Below are 20,886 nucleotides of genomic sequence, written 5' to 3' on the forward strand. Positions count from 1 at the left end.
AGGAAGTTCAAACAATCGACTCCAAGGTTCCTTTATGCTATGGACATGACTCAGTTGGTTGATGTGATTGCTGGTAATCCAAGGGGCCTTACATTTGGATCGTTCTTTTATTTCTTTGCTATGGCTGGAACTCCATCATCGGATGTGGCAATTCTGTGATGTTTCTGCTTCGAACGGACTAAAATGAACTAAAAAATAAAGGGGAAAGGGTCAAAAGGATCTAAATCTATTCCTAAGGGCAGTGATATCAACAGTTAATGCTTTGGTGGACAAATTCCAAATAAACCAAGCTCTTCTTCGCCAAGATCAACTACAACTCTGCAAGAACTGGTGCAATCTTCTAAGGATGTTTAAGGATTTTCACATTGAGAAAGTGCGTTTGAATACCCAACACGGCACAATCCAAACGACTATTCACAATCAAACTCAGCACAAATTTGGTGGCTCAGGCTAACTTTACACTGCAAACTTACAATCAGCAAGATGCAAAAGTATGAACCATGGAAATTCAGCAAACACCATTACATTCTCCATTGAAATCAAAGCACTATACAGTACTCTAAGTGAGGAAGGTGAAACCATGCAAGTTTTGAAACAATAACTTAAGTGGACACCACCAGAGAACAATGTTTCATTGTTATTATCTCAAAAACTTATCGCAACAATTTCATACAAATCTCCCTCCCTTTACAAACGAGGGGGGCCACCCCTTTATATAGGCCTCAGCCCATGATTACATGCAAAACCCTAATTAGGGTTTTACCTAAAAGATCCCCCACACATGACGCAACAAGGTGGGAATCAACAATCAACAACCCATCATGCCCCTATACATTTAATTCAAAAATACCCAAAATAGCATCCATTTGTGCATTAAATGCACCACCTCTACCAAATTCACCCACATGCACTGAATGTTCTATATGCAAAATTGTCATGTTGTCATAAGTGCACCATCATCTCCACGTGCGACAGCTGCATCCAAAAGGAATCTACCATAATGTCGTAAATGTGGCAGTTACATGCAAAAGATGCTCCATAAATTCAACATGCGTTGACCCGACCGCCACTTGGCAAGAAACCCTAGGGGAGGGAAAATCTCATCTGGGAAGAACTTTCTTGAAGTTTTGAATTTTCCCTGTCTTGGAGAAGATTTTTCATCAATTTTGCACATTTCCTATTTTTTAGGAATTTTCCCAAATTAGGGTTCTGGGGTCCAAGAGAGAAAATTCTCTCACGAATCCAAATGTGAATTTTTTTTTAAATTTGGATGAATTTTGATGCCTGAAATGGGATTTTACAAAAAATTTCTCATTCTATTCATCTTTGATTCCTTCCTTGCCTTGGAATTTTCATCTTCTTCCTTGAGCGGAATTTTCATGTCATGGAGGAATTTCATCTTGGAAGGAAAATTCCTTCCTTACCTTCATTTGGCGCCCATTCCTTTCCTAGAGCATATTTTCTCCACAGTGAAGGAATTTTGATATGGAGGAAAAATTCCTCAACCTCATTTTGACCTTGATTCTACTTTACCCTTTGAGGAAGGAATTCCTTCATGCCTTTGCAAAATTTCACATTTTCCAAGAATTTTGTCCTAAAAGAAGGAATTTCCTACACTCAGTCATTTTTTTACTTCCCTGGAATTCTATCCTGAAGGAAGGAATTTCCAAAACTTAGTCAATTTTTTACTTTCCTGGAATTCTATCCTGAAGGAAGGAATTTCCAACACTTAGTCAATTTTTCCACTTTCTTGGAATTCTATCTTGAAGGAAGGAATTTCCAACACTTAGTCAATTTTTCCACTTTCTGAAATTCTTCACCTTGGGCGCACTTCTTCCTCGAGGAAGGAATTTTTGAATTCCTGAAGTTTCCTTTCTGAACCTTGATTTTCACGTTTTGCTTCCAACCTTAGGCACATTTCAGAACTAGAGAAGAAATTTTGGAAATTTGTTCCTTGAGGAAGGAATTTTTTTGTGCTTTTTCAGTTCATCTTGTATCGAGGAAGCTTTTTCATCAATTTGCCACATTTCCTATTTTGGGGGATTTTTTTTTTAAATTTGAGTTCCAGGTTCCAGGAGAGAGAAAATTCTCCTACGAATCCAAATCCATCATCATCTTGAAATTCGAATGATTTTTTGATGCTCAAAAATGGATTTTTCAAGAATCAAGGGAAATTTCTTTCTCAATTCTTCCTTGACCTTTGATTTCCATTCCTTAGAATTTTTTTACCTTCAAGCCTGGGCGTGGAAATTTCACCTTGATGGAGGAATTTTCATTTTCTTCATTTTTCCATGCTCCTTGCATTTTGGTGCCTTAATTCTTCCTTGGGCGAAATTTCCATCGGGTCATAGAATTTGTCTTATTTTTGGATTTTCCATGACATGGGCATTTTGGCTCCCTAGATCATCCTTGGGCGGAATTTTTCACTAGGCAAGGAATTTCATCGTTTTCCCTTGTTCCATGCCTCCTCATGCTTGGTGCCCTTCTCACCTGCATGGGCACAATTTTCAATTCATGGAGGAATTTTGCTTATCTTGGATTTTCCATGATGCCTCCAATTTAGCGCCCTACCTGGCAGTTGGGCGTGGATTTTACTAGAAGGAATTTCATGACTTTTGAGTATTTCTCCAGACTTAGCTGATTTGGGAAATTTCCAATTTCAGAATTCCATTTTGGGGAATTCGAAGACCTTTTCCATGCCTTAGGAGATTTTCCAACTTTCTACTTCTAGAAGGTGAGCCAACACAACCATTTTTTTATCATTCTGCTTGCTCTTTGGCCTTTCCAAATTTAGAATGATCGTGAACGCTCAATCTTCAATGTCTGTCTAGGAGGAACCTGTCACAAATAGACTTTCCAAAAATAGAAAGTGCTTCAAATGTCAAAGTTAGAGCCAAAACAGGACGCAAGGTGACTTACTATAAATAGAAACTTACTAAAAATAGAAATTACTAAAAATAGTAAGTTTGATTTTTGGCAGAATTAAGACATTCTGGAAGGCAGTAAAATCCCTAAAAATAGGAACTTTCTAAAAATAGAAAGTTGCTCAAAATTCGCTCAAATTTTGCTAGGAGGTTTCTTAAAGGGTCCTGACTCCAATTCTATGTTCAATTTTTCCAAAACCCTAAAAGAAACCCCTAAAATCTAGGACTGAAGGCACAAACCCTAAAATTAACAAAACGAGTCCAAGAATTAACCAAATTCACTCAAACGAAAAGTAGACTTGATCAAAATGACCCCCAAACACTTGCAAAGCAGAGGGACTGGAGAGACTATTGTGAAAAGACCCAAAGACAAAGCCAAAAGACCGAGAGGGCATAAAAGTAGGGGGTCCCCATTTGCAATGGGCAATGTGTGAAAACATCACAACAAGTCTGAAGGGCATAACTAAGAATTCAAAATGCCCATAATGACATTTGAAGGCTGTTTTGGGTACATCTTCCTTTCTCATTGTTATTTGATGGCATTTTGATTGTAAATAGATTTTTGAAAAGAATTGGGCTCCATGAAGCTCATCGGTCAATTCGTCTATCCTGGGTATAAGGTACCTATTCTTCATTGTTTTTTTGTTGAGAGCTCTATAATCTATGCACATTCTCATAGAGCCATCCTTCTTTTTGACTAGAACAACCGAAGATGCAAAGGGGCTGCAACTTGGTTGAATGTGCCCCATTTCTAGTAGCTCTTTGATAGTCTTCTCAATCTCTTCCTTGAATTCTCGAGGGTGTCTATAGGGAGTGGTAATCACTAGCTTGGCTCCTCCTTCAAGATCTATGGAGTGTTCAAATCCTTTCTAAGGCGGAATTCTTGGTGGAATATCTTCAAAGACCTTCTTATGCTTCCTCGATATGGGGTGGATGTCTATATTGGTCAAGGGTTTGTTTGGGCCAGATTTATCTAAGACCAAACATTGAGCAATGCATTCCCCTTGCTTATGTCGAATGATTCTCTCCATGCCTTTGCATGAAACCACTCTTGAAGCTCCATTAGGTAGTCCCTTCAAAGTTACCTCACGTCCTTCATGCTAGAAACAAATTTCTAGATTCGGATGATCCATAATGAAACAACCCAAGGAGTGGATCCAAGGTCTTCCCAATATTACCTCATTTTCTAATGTGATGACATAGAAGACCCCCTTGATGGTGTGATCTCCCATCTTGATCTCTAGTTGAGGAATGACTTTGGTGCACTGATTAATGGATCCATTGGCTAAGGCCACTTGAAATCCTTCAAATTCCTCGGCTTTTAATTTCCTTTTTGACACCAAGTTTTGGCTAATGAAATTATGGGAAGCCCCGCTATCTACCAAAGCAATCACCTTTTGTCCTTTTAGAATTCCTTTAAGTCTGAACGAGCGATGTTCATGTTCGCTGGAAATTACTGCCAATGTTCCATGCTTCTCCTCTTCTAGTCTTGGTCTTTTGCATGGATTCCCTTCATCCCTCTCATCCTTGGTTTCTTCAATTTGGTGTATTTGGCCCCTTTTGCATTGATGGTCGTGTTTACATGGTTCTTTGCATTTAAAACATAGGTTTTTCCTCATTAGGTCTTCCCTTCGGTCTAGGCCATCCTTTGTTTGGCATCTATGTTCGGGTCTCCATATTTCTTTGCAAAAATAGCATGATCTCCTTTTCTCTTTATATTCTTCATCTCTATGAGGGTTCTTTGGATATGCTTTGGATATATATTTTGGTTTGTCTTTGGAGTAGTTGGCTTCAACTTTGATGGCCCTTTGAATAGCTTCACCCAAACTTTGGTGTTCCAATGGGATTACTATCTTCTTAATTGACTCTTTGAGTCCTTCCACAAATAGATATATAAGCTTTCCTTGAGAGAGATCCGATACCATGACTGCTAAGTTTTGGAATTCATTGTCATGCTCCTCCACAGTCCCTTGTTGAGTGAGTAGTGTTGATTCTTTGAAGTACCACTCTGAGTGCCTTTGATCGAACCTTTTGATGAGCTTTCGAGTGAACTCACCATAAGTTGTAATGTTTTGATGCCCTTGAGTGATGAGGTCGCGATGCTACCAATCGTGTGCTGTCCCGAATAAATGAAGAGTAGTGAACTTGATGGCATTTTCCTCTGTCATAGGACTTAGTGAGAGATATGTGTCCAATTTCTGAACCCATGATTGGGCGGTAGATTTCCCTGAACCGTCGAAGTAGGGCAAAGACATTTTTCTTATCCTTGCCTTGAGATCTTTGTCAGTGTGCGTGATATCCCCTTATCCTATTCCTTAGGAAATTAAAGGATGATTGCCTTGCAAATCAATTGCAAAGACTTCTTTCCAAAATTTGCCTAGAATAATGACAATTGGTGTTGCTCAAGAATGATATCACTTAATAATATGATGTTCTATAAGGTAAAATATTACTGTTGATTATTTCAGATAAATCTTGATCAATTTATTCGATCAACACCTCTGAATCACAATATGAATTGTACAGTGACTAATGTCCATAATTGTCTTCGATGCAACACTGATTAATACGCTTTAATCTCCTTCTATTGCCTACTACTATGAGATGTCTTTTTGCTTGCATCTAAGTGTGCGATTGTAGTCACTAATGCTTACAGCAACATTACTGCTCCCTCTGATTTCTTCCCTTAGTTATATGCAATCCGATCTGCCCAAGGCGAATATGTGATGGTGTCTGCCAATCCGGATATCAAGAAGTATAATACAACTTCTCTCCCTTTCTTCGGAGTTAAGAAGGGTTCTTTAATATGTGACGGGATGAGATTTGAAGAGTTGTATCTCTTCAATGTTTTAACAAAATAAACTCTTGGTTTGGGATAGACACGTCCCTTACTTGCATCTCCTCATACGTGATGGTTTATTGTCTAATCCTTCCACTAATATTTGTTATTTGTACAAAACGTATTTGTATGTTTGATCGTTGTTTTGCAGGTTCGATTGCTTCCCTTTTTATAAGTTAATCTTTCCATTGTTGATTGATCTCATTAATCTTTCCTCCTGAAGCAATGATAATTGATGATTTTCGTATGATAGTATTGGTATTCATTGCTGTTGTATCTAGTCGATCTAATATATCGATTGGAACTTGGCGTTGCTCCCTCACATTGTGAGTCTATTTCACTAGCGTGGATGTTGTTGATTACAGGGTCAAATTGTGATTCTCTTCCCTCAAAACGCGACTATTCTTCAAGGGCAATTGCTTCTCCTCCTTGATTGATAAGGATCAATCTTAAAGCTATGATTGGTATTGGTTTGTGGATTTGCCCGTAAGGGGAACATCACAGTCTCTAATGAGCTGAGATATTAGCTCCTTTTATTCCTAGAACTCATAAGTTTTTGTCACGTTTTGATTTGTATAATGGGATGGTAATGATGTATTAAAGTTTGACTATATGCATTTCAGATGTTAACCGAACCCATTAAATCATGTTGTCTTTGCCAGTTATTCCTGCAGCCATGTGATTTGTTCTTGTTGCCATATGGATTGTCATAGGCAATATCATGTGTGAAATGAAAAGGTGTTATGATTAATTAAAATATATATGTACATGCTTGTATGTTCCCTCTTTTCAATTGCAGGAATAAATGAGATGATGCGGAGAAGGTTGTCCTGTCACGTTGATGGCAGTTAGAGATATTCAAGGAGGCGACTAAAGTTCAAATCAGCGAAGAGGATAATGAGTGTAAGGAATGGCAGAGGAGTAGCAGGGCGCGCAAGACTCATTTATGTCTGACTTTAGTGGGCATCAATCTTGTAATACCGCCATGCTGTATTCTTGGTTGTGGTTTGGTGTAGATCCACGTTTTTAGTGGCTTAACTCCGATTGTTCTCCTTCATAAATGTTATCCGCCTCTTCTCATCGGCGTGATCTTAATTGTAGGAATTTGTTGTTTTCTTTTAAATAAGTGTCTTTGTCTCTTCTCTGAGGTTAGAAAGGAGGAAGAGAGGAAAAAAGAGCAAAAGATTTAGAAATAAAGTTGTAGAGTGTTTGAGTTTCCTTTCATTTTGAATAATGTATCGACTTTTGAGAAACAATGAATAAAGTTATGTTATTCTGAGCACTTAAGAGTTATTTTGGAAGCCTAGATACACTCATCCAAGGGGGCCCAATTGGTGAGTGTTCCTTTGCCTTTGTTAAATTTAGTATTCTTTTTCCGCTGCAGTAGATGTCCTTGCATTGACTGTTCCTACAGCCACTGGAAACAGATCCATTGAGTGTTCCTGCAGCCAAAGCAAACAGAGTAATTCCTGTTTGACAGCTTTGGGCTTAGTTAGCATTTCTTTAAGTGAGTTTTATGTTAATGCATAGTTTTCCTGTAGCCATTTAGTTGTTTTAATTCTTGCTTACTTTTCTCAAATAGATTTTAGTTGCTGCAGTAATGCAGGGTAGCTATCGCAAGAACTTAGTGCATATATAGTGGAGACCCATTTCAAGTAATACGTCCATGGGTTGACAATCAAATGAACTCCAGTTATGGAGATAGTAACTTCACAGAGTGAATGTCCAAACTTCGGGTTGAGACTTTAACTATAGTTATTATTCCTATTGTTGGACCGAACAATCTCCCCCTCTTGAATTTGCTTGTCCTCAAGCAATTTTCTTCTTCCTTGCCTTCTTTCTTGGATTGCCCGTAAGGGGAACATCATACGCTCTTGAACTTCAAGATCCAATCTTGCATAGATCCCTACTATTTCTTCTACACTATCAGTTATGGGCTCTTCCCCTTTAGGTATAGGTTCTTCTCTAGGAAAGAATGATGGCATGGAGGGTCTAAGGATAGACACTTGAGTGGAGTGTTCGTTTTCAGAATGATTGGAGTAGGTATCTCTTCCGAGATTGGGATTCGCTCGTGTTGTTGTTGTTCATGCTTTGGATAGCTTGGAGGATCAATTGTTTTTTCTTCTCAAATTTGTCATTAGTTTGCTCCATGAATGTTTTTAGTTCATTTGCTAGTTGTTATGCCATAGCTGATTGGCCCTTTCTGCATTGATAAGTTTGCATCAACGAAGCTTCCACAAGATGGCAGGATACTTGCTCTGATACCACTGTAATGTCACTTATCGGACCATATATGAATTAAAGGTCAATTAATGACTGGTTCTTCAATAAACTTAGGTATTTGGTAACAAGAATGGACTTATATATAATAAATGGTATTGGCCAAGCCACCGGCTTCATATGATTTATACAGTTAAGTTTATACTGGGGTGAAATGCTAAGTGCACAATTACTTGCGGTTCAAATAAGGTAATATAGCTGTGCAATGAACCAGAAGTTGTTGGCACTAATGACAATCTGAAAGGTTACTTTCTGATTTGAAATATATAACAAGAAGGATTAGTCATTGCTGTTCAGATCTGGGACTAGTATTTTGCAAGGGGCATAGTACTGTGACTGACATGAAAGAGTCTTGGTCTCCAGTACACGATATTTGGCCTTCGGCCTGCTCTCATTCCTGCTTCTAAACTGGAATAAGGGGTACTATTCAACACAATCGATGATGCTCAGAGAAGGGATTTGATCTCCATTTTATATCTTTGAACAGTAACATCTTTTGAAGATAAGAGACATGTCTCGTCATAACTCGCATCTTTCCATAATAATGCATATTTGTTACTTCATAACAACCCGTTCTTTCCCTCCATTCTTAATCGCTGTATTTGCCTTACTAATTATAATCGCTGCATACTAACAATAAACAAATCGCACTTGTGTATTTTAGTCACTGCCTTAACAATGACTGGATAATGGCTGTTCGTGGAATGACTAATTTGTCTAATGATTGGTCTTTGACTTGTCTTAATCAGTAGAACAATCAATATCTTAACAATTGTTGCTTAAATCAATATTGTTGTATAAGTTTGTTGACCTATGAGTGGATGGTATATTATCGCTTCTTGTGTCTAATGTTGTGCCCAACAATAATGGTTGTCATGATCACTACAACATCTAACATCACTCCCGCTGTCTGGCTATTATGTCTTACCCACATCTCTCCACCCAGTGTTCCTCAAGTGTGACAGATGCAGATCAGACAATTTTGTCTCTACAAAGACTTCACAGAATTGGCCCTTCAACGAGGCACAGGATATCACATCAATCTTTTCTTCGTCATGATAACAACAACCACACAAGCCAATGCGATCTCCAAAGGAAACAAATGATTTTCATATTGCAAACATCCATTCAAATATCCAATCCTAACACAATCCAAATGAACATCCACGATCGAACTATTGCAACAATGAGGTTCAGACTAACCATGAACTGCAATTCGCAATCAACAAATTACAAATGGTAAGAACACCAAGGAATTCATCACATATCATCGCATTTCTCCATCATAATCAATGAACTTTAACTAAATCTGAAGAAGTAGAAACCATGCAACATATAGAAACAACACACAAGAATCCACCATATCTTCAATCAAAATCATACGTTTATTCCAACATAGCCTTGGCAGCAATTCATGATCTCCTCCTCCTACTCTACTCTATTCTGCTCTACTACTTTCTAATTATCAACTCCTTATTCACCTTTACCAATGAAAAGATCAGGCCTTATATAGAAGTCCTGATTACAAATGGAGGGCCAAGATTGATTTGAAATCAACGGCCAGATAATTCAAGGAAAACCCTAAAGTGGATAATTATAAATTTATAACAACCACCAACTTACATTTAATATTGACCAATGAGATCACTACAACATTTTGGACACGTCCTTCCCTTGAATTCGGATCAATGAGAAATGAGGTTAAGTACATTGAATAATATTTGATGTAGTGTCGCATGTCACTTGCTCCTCCTTTGATGAGTTAGGTTCAATGCACCTTGATATGCTGACTTGGCATCACTGAATTATTTGATGATGATCGGGTGCCACCTTAGCTTGCACGTATCCCAAGCAATATCTCTTGATACTCAACATCATCCAATCGCTTGATGTGATCATTCATATTCCCAAATTGCATCATCTTGATGATCAAGTTTCTAACTTTGATTAACTCTTCTAAAACTATCATTTAGTCTTGATCATCCTTTCACTTTCATATTTTGGAATCCTTCTTGTGATGTTTTGAATTTCATTCTTTAATTTGGCAATCTTCTGTGTCTTTAATGTTATCTTGCCTTCATCTTCATCATGTCTTGAACTTATCTTGCATTGATGTAGTTTTTGACTTCATATTGTGGAATCTCGTGTTTACTATCCTTGTGATGTAGTGTCTTTCCATGTCTTCATTCACACAGTTGAGTTCCTTCTTTTGATATTGATGAGTCCTTTCCTTTGATAAAATCAATGTAGAGACTTCCTTGTGATGTTTTGAATGTCTTGATATTGATATCCCTACAAATGTTGTCCTCTAAGTTGCATCTTCATCCTTCCTCGAACTCGAACCTTGATTCCTATTTGTTGTCGTTGTTGTAAATTTGTAATATCAAAGTTGCATGGACACAGATACGGATACAAATATGGGTACGGTATCAAATACAGATACGGCAAATCAGGGGTATGCAAGGACAAATGGGTGCCAGGATGAGGTTGTTCTAGACTATAGGTCCCATGCATAGTTCTAAATTATAGGTCCCATTGGACTTATAGTCCCGGATTGAAGGATACTAACAATATATAGACAAATTTCCTTGAACGCTCCTTCAACCAAGTTAGGAATTATTTCAACTAAGGCAAACTTGCAAGAATTTGTCCAAGACACCTAGGCGCTACAGACAAGGAGTCCTAGACTAAGGGACGCTAAAAACACTTTGACATGGAATTCCAAATGATGAGCAAGGAGTGATGAGCGCTAAAATGATGTACACAAGGACAAAATGACTTTGTTGTGAAGAATTTTCAAACGAATTCCATAGATTCACCAAGGAAAATTTAATTTAGATTGTGAATCTATACTTAGACCTTGATTTTGCATCTTAACCTTGAATTCCACATTTCAACATTGAATTTTGTATTTTGTCTAAGGATTTTTTAAGTCCAATTTTGAACTCCCACATTTTAAACAAGGATTTTCATAAAATTTCTCTTGTTCCCCATCCTGTCAAGGTCGGAAAATCCGATCCAACCTTGACAAGGAATTTTCCTTGTCCAGGAATTGAATTTTCATCATTTTTTCACAATTGACATTTCCAAAATCTCAATTCCCTGTCAACTTGTCCTGATGACATTTTGCAACATTTTTGCATTTATTGAACAACTTTAGAAATTTTGACCTCAATTCTCAATCCTGACGTTTGTTCATGAGTTCTGGACTCAAAACTTGAGTTCCTGACTTCATTGCACACCTCAAGGACAAGAAGTTACACTCTAACTCATTTCAAGGACTGATCAACATACTTTTTTCCCGGACTAACAAGACATAACAAAACCCTCTCACAAATAAAGGCAAAGACTACGAAATTGTTGTCAAGCTAAAACGAAGCAAAAACACTAATCTAGCAAGCAAAAAGTGGGGGTCTCCATTTGCAATGGGCATGCATGTTTCCAACATGACAATACCATCATAGATGATAGTTGCCTCCAAGTTTCAAATTTGTAATGTCCCCTTTTCCACTCTAGTTTGTTTTGGGGACTGTTGGCCAATTCCGAGATCCATTGGTTAGTCAGAGGCAGAAATTAGGGTTTCCTTTTTTCTAGGAGGATGCTTTGGTAGTTTTGGTGGCTTGCATGTTGGAATTTTACAATTCTGATTCTGGATTCCTTCTGGGTTTTCAGAGAGCTTCACGATGGTGTGACATGCAATTGAATTTGAGGACTTTTTCGAACTTACTATTTTTAGTAAGTGGGGGCAAGGACAACTTATTTTTCTGGGTTTACTTGGGTTTTCAGAGAGCCTCGCGATTGTGTGACATGCAAACGAATCCGAAGACTTTTCCGGACTTACTATTTTTAGGACTTACTATTTTTAGTAAGTTGTGACGGTTGCTCAGAATGTGGTTAAAATGCATTTGGACACACTATTTTTAGCAGTGTGCTATTTTTAGTAAGTACTATTTTTGGCAATGCTATTTTTGGCAGGTTTTGGTGGTCCAATTCAGAGGCTATTTCTGGCAGTGCAGTTTTCAATATTTTGGGGCCTTCAGCTCACTTTGGCAGTTGTTCAGCACATGGAAAAAGTATTTTAATATTTTTTAATGCCCCCCCTTGGCCTAGGCATACGACTTATGTATTTTTGGTTATGACTTAAGGGGACGACTTGAGGTGATAAAGTATTATTTTATATCATAAGGTTTGGGCGATTTATTGTTGATGGAAAATATTTTATAAAGTAAAATATTAATAAAGCAAGATGGACGCCTTATGGAGAAACAAGTTAAATTTTATAATATATTTCACTTATCTACCTTGGGCGCCACATTATTATTTTATTGTCATTTTTATAAAGTATATTTGCTTCTATGTGAAGGTCGACTTGGAAAGGAAGGGAAATGAAATGTAATTTCAAAATAATGTGAAGTGAATGTGCATTTGGGTTTGGTGTCCATTTGGAGGGAATGTGAATTTGAATTTGGAGACACAAAGTCTATAAAGAAGAGTGTCGGGCTCTTGTTTTTGGGTATCCATGAATATTTGATAACGAAGTGCTGCTGAATTTTCACTATCTTGGCTTCGAGGTTGCGTGCCCTCCTAGCTCATCTTCAGTTTCGAGTTTGAAAGATAACTCCTAGCTAATAGAGCAATCTCATTCAAAGATTACCAGTGGATTTCAAAAAGTTTGGTGTGATAAATTGGTGAAGGAACCCTACAGCGGATCCACTTTTCTGCTCATTTTGGTTGGAGCTTTCATTCGAATTTTGTGGGTGTGGATTCAAAAGTTTTGTATGCTCTTGGCGCCCATTTGCTCAGACTTTGGTGGATTTTGGTGGAGTGGTTGATTTCATACTTCAAATCGAACTTGTTGTTGTTTGTCCTAGTTCGATTTTCTGTTTTGGAGAGTGTGCCCTTGCTGAGACCCCTTTGGTGGTGTGTTTCCTTGTCCCTCCTTGGCCGCCTAGCTCTTGTGCTTCATCTGCAATTCACTGAAGCTCATTCGGAGGTGTTTTGATGGAGATATGGGCTTCACAGTGCTGCTGGTCTGATTTTTGGTAATGCTGATATGCTATATCAGATTTGGTAAAGTGTTCTTTTTGGCTTGTTTTTTCCAATATTCTTGTTTGTGGCTTCTTAGAGTACTTTCTTGTATCCATTAGAGGTTGGAGCTTTAATGTACTGACAGTATCTTGCAGAGTTTGCTTATTGTAAGACTGTATTCAATAGTAATGAAACAGTCCATTTTCATACTGCATTATACTTCCTTGTATTGCCCACTGCATAAGTGGAAGAGGTTGGCTTCGCCGCCTATCTCTATTTCATTTTGTATTCCTATCCTCCAGCTGAAAAAGTGGTTGAATGATAGTTTGTTATTTCCAGTCCTCCCGCTGAATAAGTGGTTGAGTGATTGTCTTTATTCAATTTCAGTTTTCTTGGATTTGTAATTGGCTGGTTATACTGCCAAGTAGTTGTTAATTTCCAGCATTTCTTTATCCTGCTGAAAAGTGGAAGTGGCTGGTCTAACCACCAATATGTATTGCTCTCAGTATTTCATCTTGCTAACACTAATGGGTGAAATTATTGTGTTGAAAAATTGAAAAAAACTAAGGGGGACATTTCAAAATTCCAATCTACATGCATTGCTATGTATTTGAATTAGCCTTCTTTAGCACAGAACAAACCAAAACATGGGTACATTTGAATTTCCTAATTATTATTATTTAAGTTATTAAATAATAATAACTAACTATTAAATAATAATTTCCTAATTATTATTTAAATTGTAATTTAAATTATTATTATTTAAATAATAACAAATACATTATGGTTTTTAAGTTATTATTTAAATTATTGCTTTTGCCAATTGCAAATATTTTTCCACATAAAAATAGGGAGAGAAAAAAGAAATGGAAATGCAAAGTCCCTACTAGGGGGGGACAACATGAAATAAATCAACAGTACAAAAATTCAAGTAGAATAATTAATAATAACTAACTCTAATAATAATTTACTGAACACTTATATGTGAAGAAAGGGAAGCATGCCAAGTTAACAAGGGACTGCACTTGACCCACCACTTAGAGAATCTCCAAAAGATAGAACACTAACCCCAAGCTAGTGCATGGATATAAGATAAATATCTGAAGCATGTTTTTCATTGTTGGATAAAAGGTTCTCTTTACCATTTTTTAAATCATAGTAAAATGATTTCATCCTTTATGAAAAATAAAGCATCACCCATCTTCTCCACAACAAGCAATAACCATAACTCAAAGGTGGAAAATAAATATAAAGAGAAAAAAATTAGTGAAGGTGTATGCTTCTCAAAATCTGATCTGCTAGTCCCTCTAGCTTATTGCAAATTACAAGCAAGGGCAATATCGATATACAGTTCGCATACAACGTATTATGCATCTTTCTCAATCTTATAGCTTTAAATTACATAAGTTGTCCAACAAAACCACTCAAAGTACTCCAAAGTAGCTATTACCAAATCTGTCAAGGCAATTCTCAATAGACACCATTTGGCATTATCATTGATATCCTGATGGCAATTCAGCTTACTAGTTTACAGCTTCAACCAAGTCCAGCATTTCATCCTATTTATAATTTATTCGTTATCATGGAGAGACATTGGTCCCAAATCCTTTACAATTGGGCTCCTGCAGTTTCAATAGTACAATGGATATTGGTCCTAGGACAATTCTTATACAACTCCATGCTGTCCAACGCTAACCATGGTTATCAAAACCTCTAGGGTCCTAGTATAGCCTCCAAAAGATTGAACTGACCCTTACTTTCCCTTTAAATAAACGCTTATGCACTCTCTATAGCAATATAGTCTAAGTCTCAAGCAGGAATTAGTTTAAAATTACATTCGCTAAATCATATTTTATTGTTGATACTGATTTAGTGGAAAAATCAGAAAAACTAGAATAAGAAACGCCATAGAAGCACACAAAACAATTTCAACAAAAAGGAAGCTACACTCAAATAAAGGCAAAACCATTAGATGAAAACGTACGAGTGAAAATTGGCTCAAAACTTGCTTCTATTATGCAAATAAAGGGATAAGATGTGGTGGATGTGATAATGACCATAATGCCACCATGTCATGGTATATTTATACATATATTTCCTTTCATTTTCCACTCGGTTGGCATGCAAAGGCTCATGTACATATACAATTTTACATGTAAAATGGCTTCGACCCTTTCACTTTATGAGAGTCTCGGTAATTTTACATTTTCCTCTAGTTTAAATTGATATGTTTTCTTGTATTGAATTGTGACTTTCATCCACAACTTGAATCTACAGTTGATTACTTTGTGAGTAATATTGTGTCTATTTGGGGCATAATAATAGATGCATAGAGCTTTGAGACCTCCCCCATGTCTTAAATATACCTTTCCTCCAACTTAGAAAATGCAAAAACCCCTCTCAAGGAACTATTCAAAATAATGGTCCTTGGTTAAACCATATGTAAAGTTTATTCTTAGCTTAGAATAAGACCAACCTCTATTGTAAAGGATTTCTCTTTCATCGTGAAAATTTTCTCTCTTGCCCTCTTAGATATATCTAGACTAAAGACAGTTGTTTACCCCAAAGTCATAATTGGGCAATTATCATGGGAGTCAAGTCAAAACACGAGACAGGAAGCACAGGTAGATCCAAGGACAGATCCATAACTGATATAGACTTTCAGCAGGCATTAGTATGACTACAATCCACAAATGTTCTCCATCCTTCGAAAAGCCCCAGTTGTTCTTATGGTTGTATTTCTTTTTTAACAGAATTCTAACCTACGAGTGCGCACCAAGATGTAACAATCTCAAGGATGCTACTTTTTAATAAAATAAGATTTTTGATAAGAAAATAAGCCTTCGTTGTTGTCTTCCATGTGAAACCTTATAATTTAACCACATTATTCTGCAAATGATAAATATTACAAAAACAAGAAATTGGTAAAAGAACAGTTCAATCCAATTGAAAAAATAAATTAATTAAAGTTTGGCAAGGAACAATCAGAAAAAACAAAAATAAATAAGAAATCTTATACCAAAATAAAGAAATAGCATAGTTCCCCCATATCATTTCTGCTAACCTCTCTTATAGCCACAACCTCTGCATGTGCAGTTGGATCTGTTTGCTTCAGACCCATGTTATGACAACTCACAACAACTTCCTCTCCACAGACCACAACAGCACCAAAAGGGGCACCATCTTCAGATTCTACAGCGTTGTATGCTTCTTTTATTGCCATGGATAAGAACTGAAAGTCCCTGTCCTCAACTGCTGAAAAACACATTGTATGATTACCTGTTAACTTTCACAGTCAATTAAGCTACCCTATTAGACTATTAACAATAAGAAATATCATTATCCAAAGAAATAATACAAGTTCCAAACCTTTCTCATTACAGGAAATCACGGATGCCATAGAGACAATCGCTTCCTTCGACTCTGTAAATATGTGAACAAACAACAGCACACTCATAGTCTATAAGAAATAGAAAAGATAACAAGGTTCCCTAAACCTGAGCTCCCAGGCATAAACAGATACTAAGAATTTGAATTTAAATAATAATGGTATTTTACCCATTCATAACAAAAAACAACCCAATTGTTGCTTACTTCTCTGAATAACAACCTCAAAACAAATCAAAGAACAAAACCGGCTAATCCATGCAACAATTGAAAACCTGTATCCTATAAAACCTAAACCATGTGCATGCATTCATTGCTTCAAGAACAGGTTGTTATATAAGCTTATGTCTTGTGACTTGTCCATTATTCACATTACCCAAAGTTCAAGTACATAATTTGGTAAGCTGACATATAGAGAATCATACATTTCTAAACTCCTATAGCATGAGGTTCTAAATGCAATTTGGACCTCTTCTTCATAACTAGACATTTCAGTCTCCAAGATAGATGGTAATACAGTCGTGTGCTAAACATCAATGCAAAATTTAATATCAAAAATTCATTATATAGCCAGTAATTGACATCAAGTTAAGTTTACACAGCATCTTCTGGACCTATTAGGATCAAGCTTCTTTCATAAGTGATGCAGCCTCTACACATTTTTGAGAAGTTCATATCACCAATTGTCATTGCCTTGGACATAATCATCCAACAATTTATAAAGCAAGAAATGTAGACATATTTGTATACCCATCATGAACAGTATGTAATCATTTAAGGAATCCTCAAAATCACTGCCACAGTCATGAGTTATACTTAATAACTCTTCGACTCTACACAGCACTCTACATTCCACAAGCTGCTTATCACACATTATGGAACATCACTAAAACCACATCAAATATGATCGATGCCATGAATATATAAATGCTACGAATCGTCCTTGAACATTAGATAATGATATCAACCTCATGATAGTAAAAATTATATTGGTCGTCTGACAAATACTTTACAAAATCTTCAAGAAAATCACGGTAGTATAGAGTGGGACATAAACAAGATTCCTATATTAGATCGGAATAATGCAGCAGAAGCTACTTAAATCAAAAGGAGGATCTAGAAATTACAAATCTCCAAAGTTGATACAATGAGTATGTTTGGCAAAATGATTTAGTTTGATGAATTAAAACCGACATTGCTTGGGGACAAGCAAAATCTTGGGAAGGGCAGACTGTCATGCCCCTGCTATGAGATCACTGCCTTTACAAAACAAATCGCAGCTTTAAATAACATTTAAGTCTGGGAATTGAAATAAAAGGTATTAGCTAAAGGCCGACCTTTATAAAGGGCAAAAACAAAATAATTCAAAATGATTAAGGACTGACCTGTATGCTGGCCGACCCATATGCTGCAATCCTAAGCAGGGCTTATATAAGGCCAATACATGGGACGATTTAGGAAGGGAGGCAATGAGAAAAAAACACATTTATTCCAGAGTAGGAATACCAATGCAGGCAGCAACTACAGAAGACTAAGACAGAAAATTAATGCAGCAAACTCTCATTATTTATCAAACAGCACTTGGGTTAGAACAAAGATAATGAAAATATCATGTCCTCTCCATAACATCCATATTTGTAATAAGAAGATTTTGTCTTAGCATAAGACTTATGTGAAACGTGATCATGCCCAGACTACCAGCAAGTAAGGGACCGTATCAGTTACCTATCAAACAACAATAAGGTTAGCAATTTCCACTGGAAAGAGGCAGCTATCTAGGCATCACATTAGCAATCCCAACATGAATAAGGCTGTGACCCAGTGCTACAATTATAATACAAAAATCATAACTTAAAAACAATAATTAAAAGGGGTGTCAAGCAAATCAGATTCCTTAATCAACAAATGATTAGTTAAGGCAGAAGGTGTGGTGAAGAGTCACTACTTCTGCAAGAGGAGCACCCATTGGGAAGGAACATAACCTTCCACCTGTTGTCCTCATTTTTGTAAATCACATAAATGAGGGCAATCCCTTTGAATTTTCGTTAAAATTCATCTTTTAAGTCTTTTTGCACACTTCCCAAGGTTGAAATTTGTTTCAAATCTTGCCTATTTTGGGTGTGTGCCTCTCTTTGATCTTCTTTGGTTAGTTTTTGTTTGTTTTAGTCTTCTTTTTTGCACCTTTAAGTGCAAAATCGGGTTTCAGAGACTATACTGCAAGTTGGGGGTATTTTTAGTCATATTGCAAGTTAAACATGTCCACTTGCAATCGGGTCTCTAGGACCCGATTACAAGTTGGATAGGTTTTAGTTGTTTTGACATGTGTTGTCGGGTCCCTAAAACCCGATTACACATAAGATTCTTTTCTTTCAAGTGAAACATGTTCACTTGTGGTCAGGTTTCTAACCCACGACTACAAGTTGGATTTTTTAATTTGAAAGTTGCAAGTTAGTAAGCATTTGCAGTCTTTTAAATATAACCCGACCTCAAGTCATGTTGATTGCTCAAAACACAAACTTGCATCAAGCATCGAATGACCCGATTCCCTCTTTCTCTCTTCGCATTTTTGACGGGGACATTAATGTTTCATTCTTTGATTTCAAAGAGGAATGTTCTTCTTATTTTGAATCGCCTATTTGAAGGGTTTAGAATGTCATTTCTTCTTCAAACGCTGCATTGGTGGTTTGAGTAATTGTTGCTAAAGGCTTCTCATTTTCAGGTATGTATTACCTTCTTCTTCTTTGTGGTTTTCTTCTTGGGTTCTTGTTTATGTTCTTTTGCATTGTCTTTGGTTGCTGAATCATGAGTTGTAATGTTCCCAGTTGGGGATTGGATTATTTGGCGTCCAAGTCCTGCAAACAAACGTTAGTATACAAACAATATGAAAGGTAATTAAACATATATATTTATTTGTGCAATTATACAAGAAAGAATGCGATACGTTATTCTTCATATTTAACAAATAATGTTAAACTAATTTATTGTTATCTATAAAAAGGATAAAATACTTAGTTGGACCTTACTTGGATTGACCCAACCCTCTATTGAGAAACACTTCTCAGTTAGGAGCAATCCAAGATGTCGTCCTCCTAAGGTCTCTATTTGGGATCTCTATTAATGAGTGAAATCATTAATGCTCTCAAAGTTTGGCAGAGATCCCACCCCTGCTCAAGCCTCTCTAGCTCTAACATATGCATATGGTTAATCTCTACAATATATATATTGTCTCTAAGAGATTCCCTATGAATCTCTCTCTGGATTCCTCTTGGAATCTTGGCATTCAACTCTGCTCTGAAATGCCTCAATGATCCCTAGCTCTGTAAATTTCCTCTGAAGCAATCTCTATTTCCTCTGTTTTAATTCTGAGTGTATCTCTACAATCTTATGGTAATTTGTTATTTAACATCACTAATATATCGCTATTATAATATAATTTTGAATGTATCTTTGTCTCTAGAAGTGTCATTACAATTCTGGGTGCATCTCTATTATGCTAATTCTGAATGTATCTCTGCAACTTTGATTATAAATGCATCTCTGTTAATTTAGAATGTATCTTTGTTATTTACCGGCTATTCTATTTAAATTTATCTTGCGGTATGATTCGAATTCTACGACATTATTCATGAAGTATTTACTATGGTTTAGGGTGAACCGATTACTTGCTGGTGGTGTATCCTGGATATGCTGGGTATGCTTCCCTCCTTCCACAATTTTGCTTCCAACGTGGCTATGGTTGTTCGTATGCAGTGGATGTCAACCAATGGCTAGTGATTAGAGCAGCGTATATTCAGACTGAAGTCCAGACGTGATTTTTCCTCAGCGATTTATTCCCCTTTATATCTCTCCATTTGAGGGAGAGGTCACACCTCTTCATCATGTATGCCCTTTGGAAAGAGTGCAACTCTTCATTATTTCTACCCTTTGAAAGGGACACAGCCTTTCATAATCAAATGTGCACTTATTATTTAAATCAGATCTGCACTTCTCATTTCCAAATTATCCCCCCTCGAATGAGGTTCTCTTCTCCCTTTTATATCTCAATGTTGAGGGAGTCACAACTTTTCCTTTCATGACTTTTGACTTTTCATTAACTTAATTAATTTTTAATTAATCATATTTAATTATATTATTTTATATTTTAATTTAATTTTTAATGTTTTAATTTTATTATTATCATTTATTATTAAATTCTATTTCAAAGTGGGGACATTACATGAGTGTTTTGAATCGATGTCTTAAGGCAAGAGCGTGTTTTTCTCTTGAATTTTGGTGTTAAGTTTACACATGTTCATGGCTTGCTTTTCATTCATATATCTCCTTAGCTTGTAAATACATCTTCTAGGTTGTCGTTTATGCGTCTTTCTTCATGCACTTGCAAGTTTTCCCTTTCACTTGCTATCAGGACATGCAAACCCGATTGCAAGC

General features: G+C 36.6%; 1 protein-coding gene across 4 annotated transcripts in view; it reads right to left on the reverse strand.

Annotated features, from left to right (window-relative positions):
* Positions 1 to 20,886, reverse strand: part of LOC131052986 (guanosine deaminase) — a 69,716-nt gene that overhangs the window by 36,149 nt on the left and 12,681 nt on the right. For 2 of the 4 annotated variants that reach the window (XM_059218352.1, XM_059218351.1), the window contains exons 2-3: positions 16,441 to 16,494; positions 16,136 to 16,350 (exon numbers count right to left, since the gene is read on the reverse strand). In XM_059218352.1, the coding sequence (XP_059074335.1) occupies positions 16,136 to 16,350; positions 16,441 to 16,471 (246 nt within the window). In that variant the 5' untranslated portion in view covers positions 16,472 to 16,494. The remainder of the gene's footprint in view (positions 1 to 16,135; positions 16,351 to 16,440; positions 16,495 to 20,886) is intronic. The other 2 variants (XM_057987601.2, XM_057987598.2) reach the window with 2 other exon arrangements.

The sequence above is a fragment of the Cryptomeria japonica genome, chromosome 3 (assembly GCF_030272615.1).
Source record: "Cryptomeria japonica chromosome 3, Sugi_1.0, whole genome shotgun sequence".
Classification (NCBI taxonomy): domain Eukaryota; kingdom Viridiplantae; phylum Streptophyta; class Pinopsida; order Cupressales; family Cupressaceae; genus Cryptomeria; species Cryptomeria japonica.